The sequence below is a fragment of the Anolis carolinensis genome, chromosome 3 (assembly GCF_035594765.1).
Source record: "Anolis carolinensis isolate JA03-04 chromosome 3, rAnoCar3.1.pri, whole genome shotgun sequence".
Taxonomy (NCBI): Eukaryota; Metazoa; Chordata; class Lepidosauria; order Squamata; family Dactyloidae; genus Anolis; species Anolis carolinensis.
The window spans coordinates 126,317,728-126,337,208 of record NC_085843.1 but is presented as its reverse complement, the minus strand read 5'-3'; the positions used below and the strand labels follow the sequence as shown (position 1 = coordinate 126,337,208).

The 19,481-nt window shown below is 39.9% G+C and overlaps 1 protein-coding gene across 2 annotated transcripts in view; it reads left to right on the top strand.

The window, feature by feature from the left end:
* Positions 1–19,481, top strand: part of ubac2 (UBA domain containing 2) — a 114,195-nt gene that overhangs the window by 66,564 nt on the left and 28,150 nt on the right. For both annotated transcript variants that reach the window (XM_062975481.1, XM_062975482.1), the window contains exon 7: positions 13,880–14,116. In XM_062975481.1, coding sequence (XP_062831551.1) covers positions 13,880–14,116 — 237 coding nt within the window. The remainder of the gene's footprint in view (positions 1–13,879; positions 14,117–19,481) is intronic.

Sequence of the window (19,481 nt, the reverse complement as noted above, 5' to 3'; positions counted from 1 at the left end):
AGAATGACACCAGGATCAACTCTGGAGTGGGCAACCAAGAAAGGAGCAGCACACGGACAGCATTGGGGCTCAGGCTGCCACACAGAGGCCCTTTCTACACTGATATATAAAATCTGCTTTGAATTGGATTGTATGGCAGTATAGAAGAGATACTCCCCTCCTAGTCACATTCAACGCCAGTGAACCTACATGTGGTCTGCACATAGACACACATTTTGGATGCTGAAATATCCCTGTAAATTGAACACTAGGCCACTTTCCTGTGTGATCACGTTTAATTCTCACTGCAAATATATAGTATTTTTCTGTTCACTCCTGTGGGTGAACATAAAGAGGTATGCTTAGGAGATACCATAGAGTTAGGAATTAAATCTGTTATCTGTCTTATTATTAGGTGATTCCTAATAATCAAATCTGGTGGATTTTCAGGTGTTTTTTTTTTTTAATGAGAAGTGTATTTTCCAGCTTTGTTGTCATTCAGCTAAACCTGGAAACAAGACTTAATTTTCCCCTCTTTACTTCCCCTTATAAGTTATATAAAGAGTTCTTTGAAATAGCAGACGTAATTCATACGCATCAGTAAAATAGCATTTTAAAATCTCTTAAAATAGCATAATATCTCTCAATGTACATGTAATTCCTGTATATTACTTCAGGTTTAGCAGTAGGGAATGAGGGTGGGGGGGGGGGTAATCTGGAATATTTCGCTGTTGGAAATTACCATATTCCTTTCCTCCCAGGGGATGGGTCACTCCATTCACTGAAAACTGCTACATTTGTTAGGCTTCCATTACTGGGTTATTTACGTCAGTGAAGGAACCACCTTTTACCATCTATTTAGCTCACCAATGTCGTTTGGACTCCCCTGGTAAAACCGAGACAAGTCTCGGTTTAAAAGCCTGCCTGGATGGGCCCTTTGAAATACATAGTTAAAATCTAATAGATGTAGTATTAAAATGTTATATCCTTACTGCCAACCCCACTCAAAATCTTCACAGGAATGTTTGGCACTGCTTAAGTATCCAGGTATATTTTCATGGACCCCTCAATTTACAGTAAGTTTCAACAGTCCAGTTGTTTAAGTTACCAATTAAGACATCTTAGACCCCTTCCACATTGCCCCTATATCCCAGGATCTGATCCAAGATAATCTGCTTATCCCAGGTTTTCTGGCAGTGAGGACTCATATAATCCAGTTTAAAGCAGATAATCTGGGATCCGATCCTGGGATATAGGGGCAGTATAGAAGGACCCTTAGCCTATCTTTTCCAGGAAAGGTAAAGCTGCTACAACAATGTAAGCTGGTAAAAAAGACTATCCCTGTTATCTACATATCCAAAAGCAGCACTGATTAATTCAGTTCATCCAAGTCAGATTTTACCTGTACCTGTGGATCAGTTGATTCCCTGACTATAACTATTTTTGTGTCATGAATTAAGTTTGATTTTATTGTAACATATCCAATTGCTTATTGCCCCGAATCTACCTAGGATCTAATGAAAAAAAGAGAGAGATTATTTTGATTGAGAATCAGACTAAACCTTCAGATGGCTTCTCCAGCAGTATCATGAAGAATGATGGGTAGGAGAGGGAGGAAGTGGAAGAGAAGCTAGATCTGCAGTCTAATAGCTAGCTACAAGATAGGACAACAAAGGTCTTTTTGCAACCTGTCTTTCATGAATTAAGCCACTTTGGTATGTAATCTCCTAAATCTATCCAGCCAGGATGCATAGTTAATGATACTGAAAGCAGAATCAACAGGTTCTTCGAATCATGTACCACTCATTCACTAGGGTTAAATCAGGCAGTACTGATAGTTCAGCTTCTTGATCTCTCTAGTGCAGAACTTCCCAACCTGGGGTCCCCAGATGTTTTTGGCCTACAACTCCCAGAAATCCCAGCCAGTTTACCAGCTGTTAGGGTTTCTGGGAGTTGGAAGGCCAAAAACGTCTGGGGACCCCAGGTTGAGAATCACTGCTCTAGCATTAGCTCCCTGCAGACATCAGAGGGCCACCCACACATCTCCTGAAACAATTTTGGGGACTCCAGACCTAATATGCAACAGGGAGCTAACAAATCCTTGTCCCTCAAACAGTCCCAAATGGCTAATAGCTTCACCAACAGTCTTTGGTAGATGCAGTTGGTCCTTACTGTGGTCCCTTACATTGGGGTATAAATCAGGGTGCATGGGAGACAGCAAAAAATAACCTTCTGAGCTACATGCAGTTCATGTGTCACACGTCTCCCTCTTGCACAATCACTAGGGCAAACAAAAGACTTTTTGTCCATACGTAGACTAAAACCCAGACTAAAACAGCTCAAGACACAGAGGCAAACATGGAATTGAGCCACTAAAGCACACTCTGTTTTCACAGATACATTTTCTGTCCCCATGAGCCATGGGTTGGAGTCTGTATGATTCAGAGGGGCCAAAACCGGTTCAGCCCTGCAATATCATCAGCTTACCTTCACTATTGCTGCTGCTACTGCCAGACAGCTGCAGAGCTCCAAGAGAACCTCTGGCTATTGTGGGCACCCCATGCTGACATCACCAGAGGTACCTGTACAAACTAGAAAGAAGGAGGAAGATTACTCTGCAGTAGTGATAGGGCTGACATGGCCTGACCATTCCCTTTTCCTGCTCTGACAAAAGATGGTGGTGACTTGGGAAAGTGGACTGGTCAGCATCAGACAAGGTTGTGCTGTCTACACTATACCCAAAGACTGGGGCTGCTCTGGAGTTTCGCCCAAACCCCAATGTTCCTTTCACACAGGGCTAAATTGATGTACCCTGCAATAAGGATCAGGAGATCCTGGATGTCCTGTAGACATCCAGGAGCAACTTCATGGCCACTGCATGCTATTTAGCCATGTAGAAGAGCTCATAAAGCAATTTTTTCAAATTTCTAGAATGTTTTTTTCTCTAATAATTAGATTAGATTGGACTGGATTACAAAGAAAACATTGACTTCAGAAGCTTGTTACTCGTTTCATCCATATTAGGCTAACACCACTTTACTTGTTTTTCTTCTGCTAGCTGTTTGATAGCTGATATTTTTGGAAAAATGGGCAGGAAAATTAAGGCTTTCATTTCTGTTTTTAAAGCAAAGAAATGCTTACACTGATTATTTGGACAGATGAGAGGAAATAGTCTTCCTTGACATCCTTTGTCAAACGTAGCTTCCTTTGTTTGGAAGACAAAAGCACATGAATTGAATTGCACCATTTCTTTGGCAGGGTGACAAGCTATACTCTGGACAGCACATACTATGTATTAGTAGTCAGACACTTGGCAGCCATCCCTTCTTGTATTACTTGTTGTATACTTGTTTATCCTAAATCTGATACTGTGGAATACGCTAGTAAGCATACACTTTTAGTAGTATTGCATGTCAATTTTTCTTTTAATCCAACATGTCCAATTTCCAAGAAAACGATTATAGATTATTCTTGGTTCACTTTTGGATGAAATACCCATTTAATATAAAATGCAAGAAATTTATGTACTTATTAAGATCAGGTTTGTGAAGATTTCTCTTGATAAAGGGTGTGTTTTTGGTGTGGAAAACTGTTCAAGTTGCAGTCATGAGACCAAAATAGGTACAGTAAATGTGAAACCAGATGGCATTTCAATGCTGGAGACGTTGTAATTACCTGCACTATCTGGACTGCAGTTTCACCATGGAGATTAAACACATGTGCTTCAGATCAATTTGATGTTCTATTTACCAATGTTGGGAGGAACACTAACATAGTTTAATAATATTGAACATGGTTTGCTTTGGTTTGGTTTGCTCCAATTTCTGGGATTCAATTTGTAAGGTTAATTCTTACACTGTAAAAGTATTCCCTGATGCAGCATTTTCCAAATGTTCCATGTTGGTGCTATATTTTTTAGACATGCATCATTTTGTGACACAGTAATTTATTTTTATTAGCAAATCAGTTTTACTAGCAAATATGTATCCCTTATAAGGGATACATATAAGGGACACATCACATATATTGTAGCAACAAAATGAATGGGGACACAATGTGTCTCGTGAAAATCTTCCATTTATATTTTTAAAATATGTGATTCATTACTTATTTTACATAGAATCCTTTCATTTGCACGACATTTCTACACTGCAGCTGACACACCATGTCACAGCACACAGTTTGGAAAGCTCTCCCCTGATGGTTAGCCTGAAATGATATGTAGAATTGTAGTTAGAATGGAGGGAGGATAAAGAAAAAGTAATTCATGAATATCTATTGGGAGTGACTGGGGAAACTGACTGAGTTTGCATTTATATAGTTCTCTTCAAAGGAGAGGTGAGCAGCAGAGTAGCTTATTGTTCCAAGCCACAAGGCAGTTATTAGTGAATAATATGCATCTTAGCATCCCTTCTCCTGCTAAATAAATAATTTCATTTCTGATTCTCCCTTCTGCAGCAACAAATTTTCATGAAATCTTTATTTGGCTCCAACATGAATCTTAAATGTTTGTTCTTCCTTCCTTTCAGTGTTTACTGATGAAATAATAAAACATTATGTTGTCTCCAAAGGTTCCCTTCATCTAATTGGAAGAAGTCTTTTTTCCAGTGGAGGAAACCTTTCCTGTCAAAGGACAGGAAAGTTTGGCTCCAACTCGTTATGTATACAGAAACAGGATAAAGATTTAGCTTCATATGTAAGCCATATTAATGTTAACATTGTCCATATGGTCAAGCATCCTATTGTACACAGTGGCCAGTCAGATGCCTCTGGAAAATCCATCAGGCACCTGAGGACAGCTGTTCTCTTTTTTGCCATTACTTCATTGGAAATTGCAGTTTGAGAAATATTGTTGGAAATCCTTAAATTGTGAGTTTATGTCTGAATTTAGACATATTTCAGGCACTGTTTGGTGAAGTAAATTTGTGATGTGTTCTGAATATAAGCTAGAAACATTTAAGCATATGTAATGTCAATAGTTGTCCAATATAAAGTAGCACTTATATATTCATGATATAGTTGCACAATAGTATACAAAAAGGAAGCCTTATAAGTGAAATGGTCTAGAATCAGACTGGTGATAGAATGATTAAATTGGCTCCTAGTGAAACATCTGAAATAAACTTAAGAGATCTTGTAGAAATACAAGATCTTATAGAAATACTTTTTAATATGTATCTTTGATAGAAATACATTTTAATATGTATTATATGTATGATTTAATATGTATATATGTATTTGTGGTATTTTTACAATGCCTTGAGTCCCTTCAAGGAGATGGGGCAGGATATAAGAATAAAGTTGTTGTTATTGCCAGCGATTCTAAAATCTTAGAAGTTTCTGGAAGCAAAATATGGAAAGCTATTTGTAATAATTTAGAGGAAACAGATTGTGAAATATCCAGGCAAACATATTGAAAGGGACAGTACTTAATGAAAAAGAAGATGTTGATTTGCCAGATATTAACAGACAGATTATATGTAGTAACTATGAATATAGTTTGGAGAAATCATGGCAAGCATGGAAATGAAATGAAATGAATGGTATCTAAATTTATGGGTCACATTACTATATCATTAGTAATGCATAAACACACTAAAGGCACCAGATCCAGTCTGGTCTTGGAAGTTAAACAGGCTTTGGACTGGTTAGTGCTTGAATCGGAGATAACCAATAAATAGGTGGTGCTGTATTCAGAAGAAGAAACTGGCAAGGTAATCCCTGACTTTTCCTTGCCTAGGAAAACCCTATTAAATTTATGGGGTTGTCATAAGTCAACAGGCAACTTGAAGGCACATACTCACGCTCCATGAGTAAAGTGGGAAGTAAACAATTAAAATGTGGTATTGGAATGCAAGACAAAATCACATACAGTAGAGTCTCACTTAACCAACATAAACGGGCCGGCAGAATGTTGGATAAGCGAATATGTTGGATAATAAGGAGGGATTAAGGAGAAGCCTGTTAAACATCAAATGAGGTTATGATTTTACAAATTAAGCACCAAAACATCATGTTATACAACAAATTTGGCAGAAAAAGTAGTTCAATACGCAGTAAGGTTATGTTGTAATTACTGTATTTATGAATTTAGCACCAAAATATCACAATATATTGAAAACATTGACTACAAAAATGTGTTGGATAATCCAGAATGTTGGATAAGTGAGACTCTACTGTAGTTGGGCATCTGTTTCTATTGCTAGAGTTGTGTCTCTTTTCAATTTTTGTTTTATGGCCATTTGTAAAAAGTAATAATATTCCAATTTTGTGCTCTCATATTAATTAAAAATAATTTCAGCTGTTTTAAGGGGTAGGGGATAAATAAAGATTGTGTTGCTTAGTTGTCATGGTAAACTGAATATACTTATGAGTCATAAATGTCCTGAAAATTTAGAATGACAAAATGGTTCTCTGGTTTCCTGATGTTTTGCTCACAAAAAGGAACAAGAGGAAGGTTGGGTGAGGTGATGGGGCAGCCTTGTTTCACATGAATGGCAAGTGACTGACAGCAGCATATTCCTTCTTCCCCTTTTCAAGTTTAGTGGAATGTGGAAAATTCAAATGGAATTGTATATCTCTTACATTGTAAAAATGTGTGCAAATGGATAGCTCTGTCTTCTAGCCTGTCAATGCAGAGTGTCTGTTTGATTTATTAGAAGTGAAAACAAAACCGCAACCACTTCCTTTTTCTTTGTGCTTCAGCGTAAGTATGGGGGGCGGGGGTGCAGACCACTAGACAGCAAGAGTAAAAAACAAAACCGTAGAAATATATTTGACCTTGTCCTAGTAAAGCGAGTGACAGAAAGAAAAGATATTGTCTCTATGCCAGATATCTCCTGCCTTGGCTTTGTCCTCTCCCAAAAGGAAACCAGTGCTCCATCTGGGGGAAATTTAATACATGATGCAGGCTAAGAGTTGCAGTCCAATGTAGATAAAAAGATCATAAATGCATGTCTTCAGGATCAGATGAGCTGCATGCAAGAGACTGATAATTTTTGGGGGACAGATTTAGCCCCAGGGGACTTGAAGTGGGCACATGTTTTTATCTTCAAAAAGGGCAGGGGAGAGGATCTAGGAAGCTTCTGACAAGTCAGCTTAATACCAATACCAGGAAAAGAGCCAACATTTTAAAAAGCAGTTGGCCCTTGCTCACAAAGATTACTGTGGTTACTAAGAATCACCTTCATTCTCAAACTCAAATTAATATCATTGCTTGTTGTTGCTATTGTTTTTTGGGGGGGTTTGCTAAAAGCTTGGTGGACAACTGTAGGTATAAGGCATTCTGGTTTCGGTAAGGCTTTCAAGTTTGCCATGATATTTTTGCAAACAAGCTGATAAAACTAGATGATGTTTCCATTAGGTGGTTTATAGAGGTTGACAGATCAAACTGTCAACCAATAGAGATTACTAATGGTTACCTCTCATACTGAAGAGGAGTAACAAGGAGGTTGCGTAGGTCCCTTCTACGCTACCATATAATACATATCATGTGCTTTGAACTGGATTATATAGCAGTGTAGACTAATATAATCCAGTTCAAAGCCAATAATGTGGATTAGCACATATGAGCCCCCGGTGGTGCAATGGGTTAAACCCTTGTGCCAGCAGGACTGCTGACCGAAAAGGCGGTGGTTTGAATCTGGGGAGAGCAGGTGAGCTCCCTCTTTCAGCTCCAGCTCCCCTTGTGGGGACATGAGAGAAGTCTCCCAAAAAGAAGGATAAAACATCAAACATCCGGGCATCCCCTGGGCAACGTCCTTGCAGACGGCCAGTTCTCACACCAGAAATCACTCCTGACACGGAAAAAAAATCTGGATTATTTGGCAGTATAGAAGAAACCTAAGTGTTATTCACAATTTTTGTAAATTATTATTATTATTATTATTATTATTATTATTATTATTATTATTATTATTATTATTTCTTCCCTGCCTCTCCTTGAGGCAGGGCACAACATAGTTAAAAACACATCACCCAAAAAAACATTGTGTAAAATACATATATTTAAATGTATTTATATATATATATATATATATATATATATATATATATATATATATATAAATAAATACACAGAACAAAGTTAAAAATAAAGTAAACACAGGACATGAGTTTAAAATTCATAGTTAAACATTGACTGGGTAGACCTGTCAGATGAGATAGGTCTTCCAACAGCTGATTCAAACCCAATCATCATCAAATTTTTAAATGACACCAAAGTAGGAGGTGTAGGTCACAAGATATAACCCTGACTTCTGTTAGTTAATCCCAGCTATTTTAGACCCTTTGAATCAATTGTTGAACAACTAGTCACCAGGTAGATAATTCATTAAATAAGGGCCCTTCTACACTGCCATATAATCCAGGATATCAAGGCAGATAATCCACATTATCTGCTTTGAACTGGATTATCTGAGTCTACCCTGTCATATAATCCATTTCAAAGAAAATAATCTGGATTTTATACAGCCGTGAAGAAGGGGGTCTAAGTCAACACTAGTTAGGACTAACAGTAGGATTCAGGCCAGAATCAAGATGCAAAACCATAATAGATGTGGGAACAATGTAAAAAAACAAAAACAAAAATCAACAATTACAGAATGAGATAATAAATGTATTTATTTATTTACAGTATTTATATTTTGCCCTTCTCACCCCGAAGGGGACTCAGGGTGGATCACATTATACACACATAGGGCAAACATTCAATGCCCATAAACACATCAAACAGAGACTGAGAGACACACGCAGAGGCAAGTTAACCTTCTTCTGAGGGGATGTTCGATTCTGGCCACAGGGGGGAGCAGCTGCTTCATCATCCACACTGATGGCACTTCCTCATTCCAGGTCGTAAATTAGTTAATCTTGCCTCCCCACTTTATAAGTGGTACCTTATCTCCTACTTGATAGATGCAACTATCTTTCGGGTTGCTAGGTCAGCAACGAGCAGGGGCTATTTTTTATTTTTAATTGACGGGTGCTCACCCCGCCACGGGCTGGCCTCGAACTCATGACCTCATGGTCAGAGTGATTTAAGGCAGCTGCTCAACAGCTGCGCCACAGCCCGGCCCCTTACACTGAATTTCCTGAATTAGCAGGAGATGGGAGGTTTCGTTTCCCTTCAATTCTACAGCTTTGTGTCTACAATTTTGTTTTATCTTGTAACATTTGTCTCTGACCAGGTGCTTTTAAATGGTTTTGTGAATAAGGATAACAACTGATACAAAATACGGTTATTTAACCTACTTATCTGTGAAAGAATCTGTAAAGGCCCTTTTTATTTTTTTTTCAAGAAACACATTTTGTAGAAAGAAGAGCCATTGGTATTTGGATATTTTGGGGCATTTAAGTTATAACTTGTGACTAGAAAAAGAGGAAGTCTTGAATGTCAAAAGACTTCTTAATACAACTAAAACGTCATTATCGGTGTGGGGACATGCTTGAAAGACTGGAAGGAAATATGTAGCACGTGGTTTCATTCTCTTATTTTTCATATTTATGTCAATAGAAATCCATCAGTACTGATGTCAAACTCTACTGACATAAATGACTCTAGAACAGACCTGCACAACCTGGGGCCCACCAGATGTTTGGGCCTCAACGGGAGTTGGAAAAACCCTAGCCAGCTTGTTCAATGGACAGGAATTCTAGAAGCTGATGTCCAAAACATTATTAGCTGATCTTACACAGCACTGGCAGGGAGCCCCCAGTGGTGCAGCATGTTAAAGCGCTGAGCTGCTGAACTTGCGGACCAAAAGGTTACAGGTTCGAATCCGGGGTGAGGAGTGAGCCCCCGCTGTTAGCCCCAGCTTCTGCCAACCTAGCAGTTTGAAAACATGCAAATGTGAGTAGATCAATAGGTACCACTCCGGCGGGAACGTAACGGTGCTCCATGCAGTAATGCCGGCCACATGACCTTGGAGGTGTCTACGGACAACGCCGGCTCTTCGGCTTAGAAATGGATATGGGCTCCAACCCCCAGAGTCGGACTCGACTGGACATTAAATCAGGGGAAAACCTTTACCTATATTTACCTTACTACACAGCACTGGTCTTCTGATATTATTTCCTCTTTTATCAAATTGGGGGTAGATATGTTGCACTTCTTTAATACTTCATAAGATGTGCAGTAAAGATATGTTTAGGAACAAGCTGCGGCCTTCCTATAGTGCAGTGGTTCTCAACCTATGGGTCCCCAGATATTCTGGCCTTTAACTCCTAACATCTGGTAAACTGGCTAGGATTTCTGGGAGTTGTACGCCAAAACACCTGGAGACCCATAGGTTGAGAACCACTGCTATAGTGGGTCATATGAACAGAATATAGTCAAAGCATCCAGCAAGTAGGTTTGGATAAGTTTAGGTAGTCCCTCCTTAATACTGTATCTTGCAAACTAAAGAGCGGAAGTGAGAAGTACACTATTGGGTTTATTTCTGTTTTGTAAGGTTGAGGTCAACCATGTTTTTGCTGACAGGAAAAAATAAAATATTTTGCTGGCTGTCATTCCTCCTCCCCCCCCCCCCATTTTTTAACCAAATGAATACAAAAAGTAAGTCTGGTCACCCACATTCACTGTATTAATTCTTGGAAGGATAAACTTTCCTCATTCACAGTGCTACAAGTAAAGTACTTCTTCAGCAAAACTACCCAGTGCATGAGTTAGAGAAATACTTACCTCTTTCCCAGGAAACTAACCTTTGTTTTCCCTGGTGGCCAGTTTGATTATTGAGCCATACAGAAGAGATCTCTGTATAGTAATAGCAACCCAACAGTGACTGATTCCCAAACAGTTTGGGTGAAGAAACAGATGCCCTTACTCTAATTTGCCATATACCATTGTCATCTTACATGGGATTTTAAACGGAAAATTATTCATGAGACACGTACTCATTTCAGTTGTTTAAAAATATCCTGTCCTTATTAAACTAAGAAAAAAATGCAAAAGACCAATAAAAAATCTACAGAGTGGGAGTGGCAATGTAAAATATTTGAACAATTTATTATTTAACTTCTTTGTTTCTATTTTCCTGTTGGAGCTCAGGAAATAATTAGGCTTTTTAAAAATAGAGTTAGGGCCCTTCCAAACAGGGCCCAAAATTTGGACACCTCAGGTAAAAGAGGATTAATTCGGGACAAAGAATGCAAACCCTGCTTGGTCTGTACTTTGATACCCCATTAGACCCGGGCCTTCCTGAAAGGCCTTGTCTAATAGGATATGGACCCTGTGAGGACTGATCCACGGGTAGTCTTGTGACTACCCGAGTGTCCATCTCCACACCCATCTCACATCTTTTGGGCTACTGGAACCCAAAGATGCAAGATGTCACCCAACCCCCCCCCCCCCCAAAGCCTTCAAATTTTTAAAAAAACTTAATTGCTCAGTCTGATTACTCATATTCAATTTTATTGTGCCCTTGTGTCTTGCAGATAACCAATTATTAATACAGTTCATTATATAAATTTATATTGTGTTACAATTAAATTCATAATCTAGTTCGATCGGGTGGGGGGGGGAACAATCCATTTTATGTTGAACATAATATTACTGAACAGTTTTGAAACAAGTTAAAACAAATAGTCCTTTTCCTAGCATATAAGTAATATTTGAAATATTGGCCAGCAGTCTAATTAGGATAAAAAAGACTGAGAGAAATAGAAAAAACTCAATAAGTATTTTTACTACACCATTATGCATAATGGAACATAAGCATTCACAAATTTTGGTATCCACAAGGGGGCCTGTAACCAAACTCCAGCAGATTTTTTTTCTGTGTCAAGAGTGACTTGAGAAACTGTAAGTTGCATCTGGTGTGAGAGAATTGGCTGTCTGCAAAGATGTTGCCCTGGGGACACCGGGTTGTTTTGATGGTTTTAACATCCTTGTGGGAGGCTTCTCTCATGTCCCCGCATGGAGCTGGAGCTGACAGGGGGAACTCATCCGCGCCCTCCTTGGGTTGAATTCAAACCAGCAACCTTCAGGTCAGCAACCTAACTTCCAAGTCAACAGTCCTGCTGGCACAGGGGTTTAATCCACTGCGCCACCAGGGGCTCCTACTCCAGCGGATATCAAAGGCTGATAGCATTCCCTAGGGCAGGGGTCCTCAAACTTTTGAAGCAGAGGGCCAGTCCACAATCCTTCAGATGGTTGAGGGGCCAAATTGTCATTTGAAAAAAAATATGAACAAATTCCTATGCACACTGCACGTGTCTTATTTGTAGTGCAAAACAGGAGCCACAACAACAACAATGAAAGAACAATACAATATTTAAAAATGAAAACAATTTTAACCTACATAATCCTATCAGGATTTCAATGGAAAGTGTGGGCCTGCTACTGGCCAATGAGATAGTCAAGTTAATTAGGATTGTTGTTGTTGTGTGCCTTCAAGTCATTTCAGACTTTAACCGAGCTGAAGCTTAAAATTAATTATTTACTGCATTTATTTACTACATTTATATCCCACCCTTCTCACCCCGAAGGGGACTCAGAGGAGCTGTATGTACATACAATATATTATATTATTAGCATAGCACAATATTAGCATTATATATTACTATATTGAATTATACCACTATACTGTAATATTCTATGTAATATATCACATATAATTAATATTATTATTATTATATGGTATTATTATTAGTATTGTATAACATAATATTATGATCAATATTATATGTATATACAATATATTATATTATTAAAACTGATATAAAAATATTATAAAACTGAGGGCGGGGGCCAGGTAAATGACCTTGGAGGGCCGCATCTGCCCCCCGGCCTTAGTTTGGGGACCCCTGCCCTAGAGGATGGTGTATAGGATTTTACAACCTTTGTTTTTTTTTCAAAATGATATCTTACTGTTGTAGTGCTGTTCTTTTTGCCTTTCTATGAAATAAATTACATTTAGGACTGGAAATGGAGAATGATGAATCAAGCAGATGTAGATGAAGTGAAGATAAAAGTCTTATGTGTATAGGCTGTATGTCTTCAGACAAAGGGATTCTAGTTTAGCTTTTCCTATTGCTATCCATAATGTGGTAGGTTATTAGATTCTGCACCATGGATTAGTAACTACTCAAGCATAAAATTCATTGGGTAACTTTGGTCCAGCCATGAACTTTCCAGCTAATTGGCTTTACAGGGTTATTGTGAACATAAAGGGGTGGTGAGAACTACCACCTTGCTCTAAAGGTGAAATCAGGCTGTTGTTGCTCTTGCTATAAACAGTCTAAAGTTCTGTAGTTCAAACACAAGTTTAACACATCTGTACGACCTGGGCTATAGCTGACAAAGATACTAAATAGAGTCTCATTGGGAGGAAGAACTGCTTAATGAATGCTTTCATTTAGAATTGTACTATTTCTTTCATAAGCCACTTAACCACTTTATTAGCACACCAACATTAGCAAGTGGTGGCTTGATTTTTTTCATTTTAATGATTTCACTACCATGTCAAATGCACATATGAAGATAACAAAGTGCTGTAACTAGGTGGTTTCACAACAAACATTCAAACCATTTCTTTTTGTAACTATTTGGTGATGTTATCTAGTCTCCTCTTTCAAATTGTTGGGGTGTTAATCCCTTTTGACCCGTTTTTTAAAAATCAGTTTTCCATTCAAAGTGGTGTGGTTGTTTCCTGTACTACTTAACAACCACATCCTTGATTACAAACTCATGATAGAATACAATCTAGAACAATACATTGGACAAGTGAATATTTGCATGGGGGTGCCTTGACAGTTGAACTAATAATCTCTTGAACCCCAGATTAGATTATGAGAAGATTATACATTTCTAGAGGAAAGCACAAATTGTATTTCAATATTGCCTATCGACAAATCCCTTTGATAACTACAGGATAAACATTTTAAATTTCTTTTTTACTTTCAGATTTCTGGAATGTGCTACAGCAGCAGTGTGCTAAAAGTGTACCAGGTACTTTGTATACCTAGTGGTGTGGCAAGAATATTTGCTTGGACTCTCGAGCCAATTTTCTCATCCACAGAGCCATCCAGTGAGACCAGAGTTGGAATGGGAGCAACTGTGGACATACAGAGGCAACAGAGAATGGAATTACTGGATCGGCAGATCTTGATGTCACAGATGAGGCGGCAAAGGCAGCAACAGGTAAATAAAGCTATTTTTCTGAATAATATAGGTGATTTGAAAAAGAAGTACAAATATTTAGTTAGTTACTCATCCTCAGTTTACCTTGGGTGGGAGAAGGGCAGAGGTGGTGAAATCTACAGTCATTTCTAAACAGCGGAACAACACCTCTCTTTGCCAGGACTTGGATTACAAATCTCAGCACCAACAGCAGTAAAAAGATGTATATATTTTTTTCCACTTATGCCTGAATACTCTGAAGACCACCAAATTCCTCCTGATCTTTGAAATTAAATAGGGTATTATTTATTTATCATGTCAGAAGCAAATTGAGAATGCAGTTATAATGTATTTTTAAAAACCACAAAGTTAAAAACCTGGCATTATGCTAAATTTCCTTTGACCAGAAGCTGGCCACTTGGAATGCATCTGGTGTTGCTGTAAGAAGGTCCTCCACTGTGCACGTGGCAGGGCTCAGACTGAATTGTAGTAGGTGGTCTGTGGTTTGCTCTTCTCCACACTCACATGTCGTGGACTCCGCTTTGTAGCCCCATTTCTTAAGATTGGCTCTGCATCTCGTGATGTCAGAGCGCAGTCTGTTCAGCGCCTTCCAAGTCGCCCAGTTTTCTGAGTGCCCAGGAGGGAGTATTTTATCTGGTATCAGCGACTGATTGAGGTTCCAGGTTTTCACCTGCCACTTTTGTATTCAGCAGAGTAGCAAAGCGCAAGGGCAGATGTCTTCACTATATTTGGTTGTGATCCCCAGGTTGTGCCAGTCAGCATTTGTATAATATTGTTTATAGTGCCCACGTTTTGCTTGATATTCAAGCAGAACTTCTTGTAGGTCAGAGCACAGTCCAGAGTGACTCCCAGGTATTTTGGTGTGCTGCAATGCTCCAGTGGGATTCCTTCCCAAGTAATCCTCAGAGCTCGAGGTGCTTGTGTGTTCTTAAGGTGAAAAAGGACATGTCTGCATTTTAGATGGATTAGGAATCAGCTGGTTTTCTCTGTAATAGGCAGTAAGAGCACCTAAAGCCTTGGAGAGCTTCTGTTCAACCATTTCAAAGCTCTCTGCTTGAGCAGTGATGGCATGATCATCAGTATAGATGAAACTCTCTGTCCCTTCTGGCAGTGGCTGATCATTTCTGTAAATGTTAAACATTGATGGAGCAAGCATGCTCCCTTGAGGCAGGCTGTTCTTGAGAGAAGCCTCCCTGCAGGATAGTAACACATCTGGGCGTCCCCTAGGCAACGTCTCTGTAGATGGCTGATTCTCTCACACCAGAAGCAACTTGCAGTATGCAACCAACCAAACTAAACAGGGTTACCCCTCATTAGTACTTGGATTGGAGTGCGCTAAAGCATACCAGGAGCTATAGGCAAAACATAAATACTCAAAGGTGTTTTTGTCAGTTTTCTCCTCTGAAATATGGCTTACAGCTCCCTGACTGTTTTATGCACAAAAGAGTCTTGTTGCTAAAATATCCTAAACATTATTTCAAGTTTTTCAAAAGCAGCATTTTTAATTGTGTGTGTGTGTGTGCAATGTTAGATAACAAGAGCATAGAAACATACAAAACAGTCTTTAAGGGGTCCCACAAAGTAATCCTGGGATTATCAACCGGCTGTTTTAAGCCCCGGGAAAGAAGCACAGAAGGTCTCCTCACTGGTTTGTTATTGTGGGCCTTCAAGTCATTTCTGACTTATGGCTTTCAAGGAGTTTGCTGGGACTGAGATTGTATGACTCACCCAAAGTAATTCAATGTGATGACTCATGGGTCATGTAGTCCCATTCCTAGTGCTGTTGTGACTGACGAAGAGGAGAACTTGGGTTTTCCTCCATTTCAGCCAGAAAGGGAACCATTTCAGCCAGAAATTGAGCCTCTGCACCTGCAGGAGGCTTGTCTTCCAGAAATCTCCCAAACAAGCCCGGAGTCGAGTTCTCCCCCTTTTTCTCCCCCTTTTTCGCGCCGTAATTACATTCTCCAGCAGAAGGGAGTGCAACAGGCTAATCGCAGGAGTTTGAGAATAGCAGCAAAGCATTCAGATGATTAAAGCCTGTTCCCATGAGAAATTTTAGGGAGTCATACATCTGGACACAGAGATTGACTTTCGTTTCTGGTTCCCCAGAGAAGTGTTCTCTGGTGGGGAAAACAAGGCCTATTTAGGTTCCTTGCTCCCGGAGGGATCTTGCGGAGTCAATTTCGTCAGCAACTGGAGTAGTGTGTGTGGACAGCTACTCCGCTTCCAAGCCTTTGTTCCTGATTCAAGCCTTCGTTTTCCAGCCTTGTTCCTCCACGGATTTTGCCTTGCTTTCCAAGACCCAGCCTTGCCTTGTTTCCCGGATTTTGCCAAGTAAATACCACGGATCTTGTCCTTGCTCCTCGTTCCTTGCTGCCTTGTATCCAAGCCTTGTTGTTCCAAGAATCAAGTTACTTCCTAGCCTCGTTCAAGTTCATGGACTAAAAGACCTTGTCATCTCCCCTCACTTTGCCTGGCAAAGTGAGTGTTTCGGTTATTGGATTACAACTTTGGACCTTAATATTTCATATTGGACATTGCTTCTTTGGACTAATTTTGACCTTTCCTGAAAGGTCTACTCCTGGACTAATTCATACGCTTGCTTTTATTAACTTTACATATTTCTTTAATAAAGATATTAGATAGATTCTGGCCTCTGTGCATGGTTATTGGTGCTCTGCTGCCTGGGTCCTGACATTCAATAGGTTTTCATGGCTGAGCGGGGAATCGAATCATGATCTGTTCTCGTAGTCCAAAACTCAGGCCACTACATTATGCTGACTCTTTTCCTCTTTGGTATCACTGACTAGTAAAGACATTTTCAAAGGCTTATTCTGTGTTACCTTTCTCCTGTACAGATGGTTTTTTTTTGTTTTGTTTTGTTTTTGTTTTTGTTGTTTTTTTGGGTGTCAGGAGCGACTTGAGAAACTACAAGTCACTTCTGGTGTGTTCAGATGCTTAGCCTCTAGAACATTTATGATTGGTTGTGAGTATAAGAGAAATGAGTAAATACAGTAGAGTCTCACTTATCCAAGCTCGCTTATCCAAGCTTCTGGATTATCCAAGCCATTTTTGTAGTCAATGTTTTCAATATATCGTGGTATTTTGGTGTTAAATCATAAATACAGGAATTACAACATAACATTATTGCGTATTGAACTACTTTTTCTGTCAAATTTGTTGTATAACATGATGTTTTGGTGGAGCTTCCGGTGGCGCGAGTATGGCGACAGGTCGGGACCGCTAAGGGCTCTTGGCGATCCAACCGCGAGGGGAAGATCTGGTAGAGCGTCAGCTCCCTCTCACCCCCACTGATCGAGTTGGGGGGAGACGCCACAACCGCTCGACTTTCGAAGACCCCAAAGAGCCTCGCCCCTCAAGGGAGAGGATCGAGAGGGTCCGAAAGGGGCGGCTGGCGGGTCACCCTGCGGGAAGCGAGCTAGTCTCGTATATACTGCCAGCCACTCGCGCCAGCCAAACGGACGGCAAGAAGGAGAGGGAGGTAGAAGATCACCCCCTGTGGAAAAGTAATCCGGGAAGCGACTGCCTTGTTCCCATGTCAATAAAGGACAAATAGTCAAGGATATAGTCTCCGAGAAGGATAAGCAACGAGGTGCGGTAAGAAGGCTCGGACCATAAGGAAGAAGCGGAGCAAGGGGTAAGCAGTACAACGATATTCTACAAACAAAATAAGAGAACTTAAGAGTCTCATGCTCTTAAGAGAATTTAAGAAGGACGAAGAAGGATTGGACTGACCTTGGCCGCCATATTGGTGGGGTTTGTTGTGTCTACGAGCGGCTTCTTGTAAACAATCCGAGGAGGAAGAGCCCCGGCAGGCGGAAACAGGCTAAGACCGGAAGAAGGAAGAAGGTAAAAGGTCTGCGCGGGGAGCGGAGGGACAGCAATTAGGTGCACACATCCAGGAAGCAGCTGCCGGAGGACTGACGGAGGAGGACCCAGTGCAAGGAAGCAGAGTTATGCTTAGATGACCCGCCGAAGGTGGCAATAATATCAACAAGCAAGGGGAAAGGAAGTTAATTAAACATCCTAAAACTTCCCATCCCATCCTTCCAGACGGGAAGCGCGGGAAGGGACGGCACACTCCGTGTGTATGCGATCAAGGTAAAAGAGGAGCCCCCACAGTACTATTAATTAGAGTAGGGATCGGAGAAGAGTCTCAGCTGTTTGTATTAGATCAAATCAAGCCATGTTATTAACTGAATAAAAAACTAAATGAATTAAAAGACGGTGATCTGATGGGAGGTGTGCAATATACTAATTGAATTTAATTGGAAATTATCTCAGGGGATCTGATGGATTGACCCTACACCAAGTGTTATGGAACTGCTACTGAACTGCTATTGAATTGCAGGAATCAGTCCCCATTACACCTCAAAGAGACAGAGGAAGTCACGTAGCTGACTGGACTTAAAGGATTCCTCCAGAGAGGCTGGTGGGAAGGTTGGTAGGAGCTACCAGGTTGTTGGTCTAAACTAACGCTAATATTATAACTAACATATCAAGATAGAACAGCAGCTTGGACCAAACTAATACCTATAGCCAACAAACTAATTAGGTAGGTGAACCAGTTTGCTCACCGGTCTCTTTAGACAACTTGTCAGGATGGCGGTCTCAAGATGGAAATCGGAAAAAGAGGTTAAAGACATGAAAACTAACCCGAACCCTCGTAGAGGATCTTTACCGGATGAAGGATACATGAAAGACATTCTACGAGAGGTACAGAAGATATCCGAAAAGCAGGATTTATTACAAAGAGAAGTTCAAGCGATGGCCAGGAAACAAGAACAGCAAAATAGAACCCTCCAAGAAGAAATGTCGGATTTGAAAAGAGAATTGAGAGAGGAGATTGGATCAATGAAAAAAGAAACCCTGAAAAACTCAAATGATATAAACGACTTGAGACTGGAAAATAGGAAAATTGACATAACTCAAACAAAACTACAAAATAAAATTGTCAGTTTAGAGGAGAAAAACAAGAAGCTAGAGAAAATTCAAGAAAAAATGGAGCTTCGGGAGTTAGAATATCAATTGAAGTATAGGAACGTCCAGGAGGAATTGAATGAAAACACCGGATGGGTAATAACACAACTAACGGCAAAGCTGCTGAACTGCACCGAACAGGAGGCATGCGGGCAAATAGATCGGGTCTACAGAATCCAAACAAATTACACAAAGAAAAACAAAGCAATTAGAGACGTGGTTGTACACTTTCTAAAGAAAAGCACAAGGGACGAAGTTCTGAGAAGAAGTGTTACCAACCCAGTGTCATATAAGGACAGGAGAATAACGATCCTGAAAGAATTCCCAAAAACTATCATGAACAAAAGAAAAAAATATTACTTTC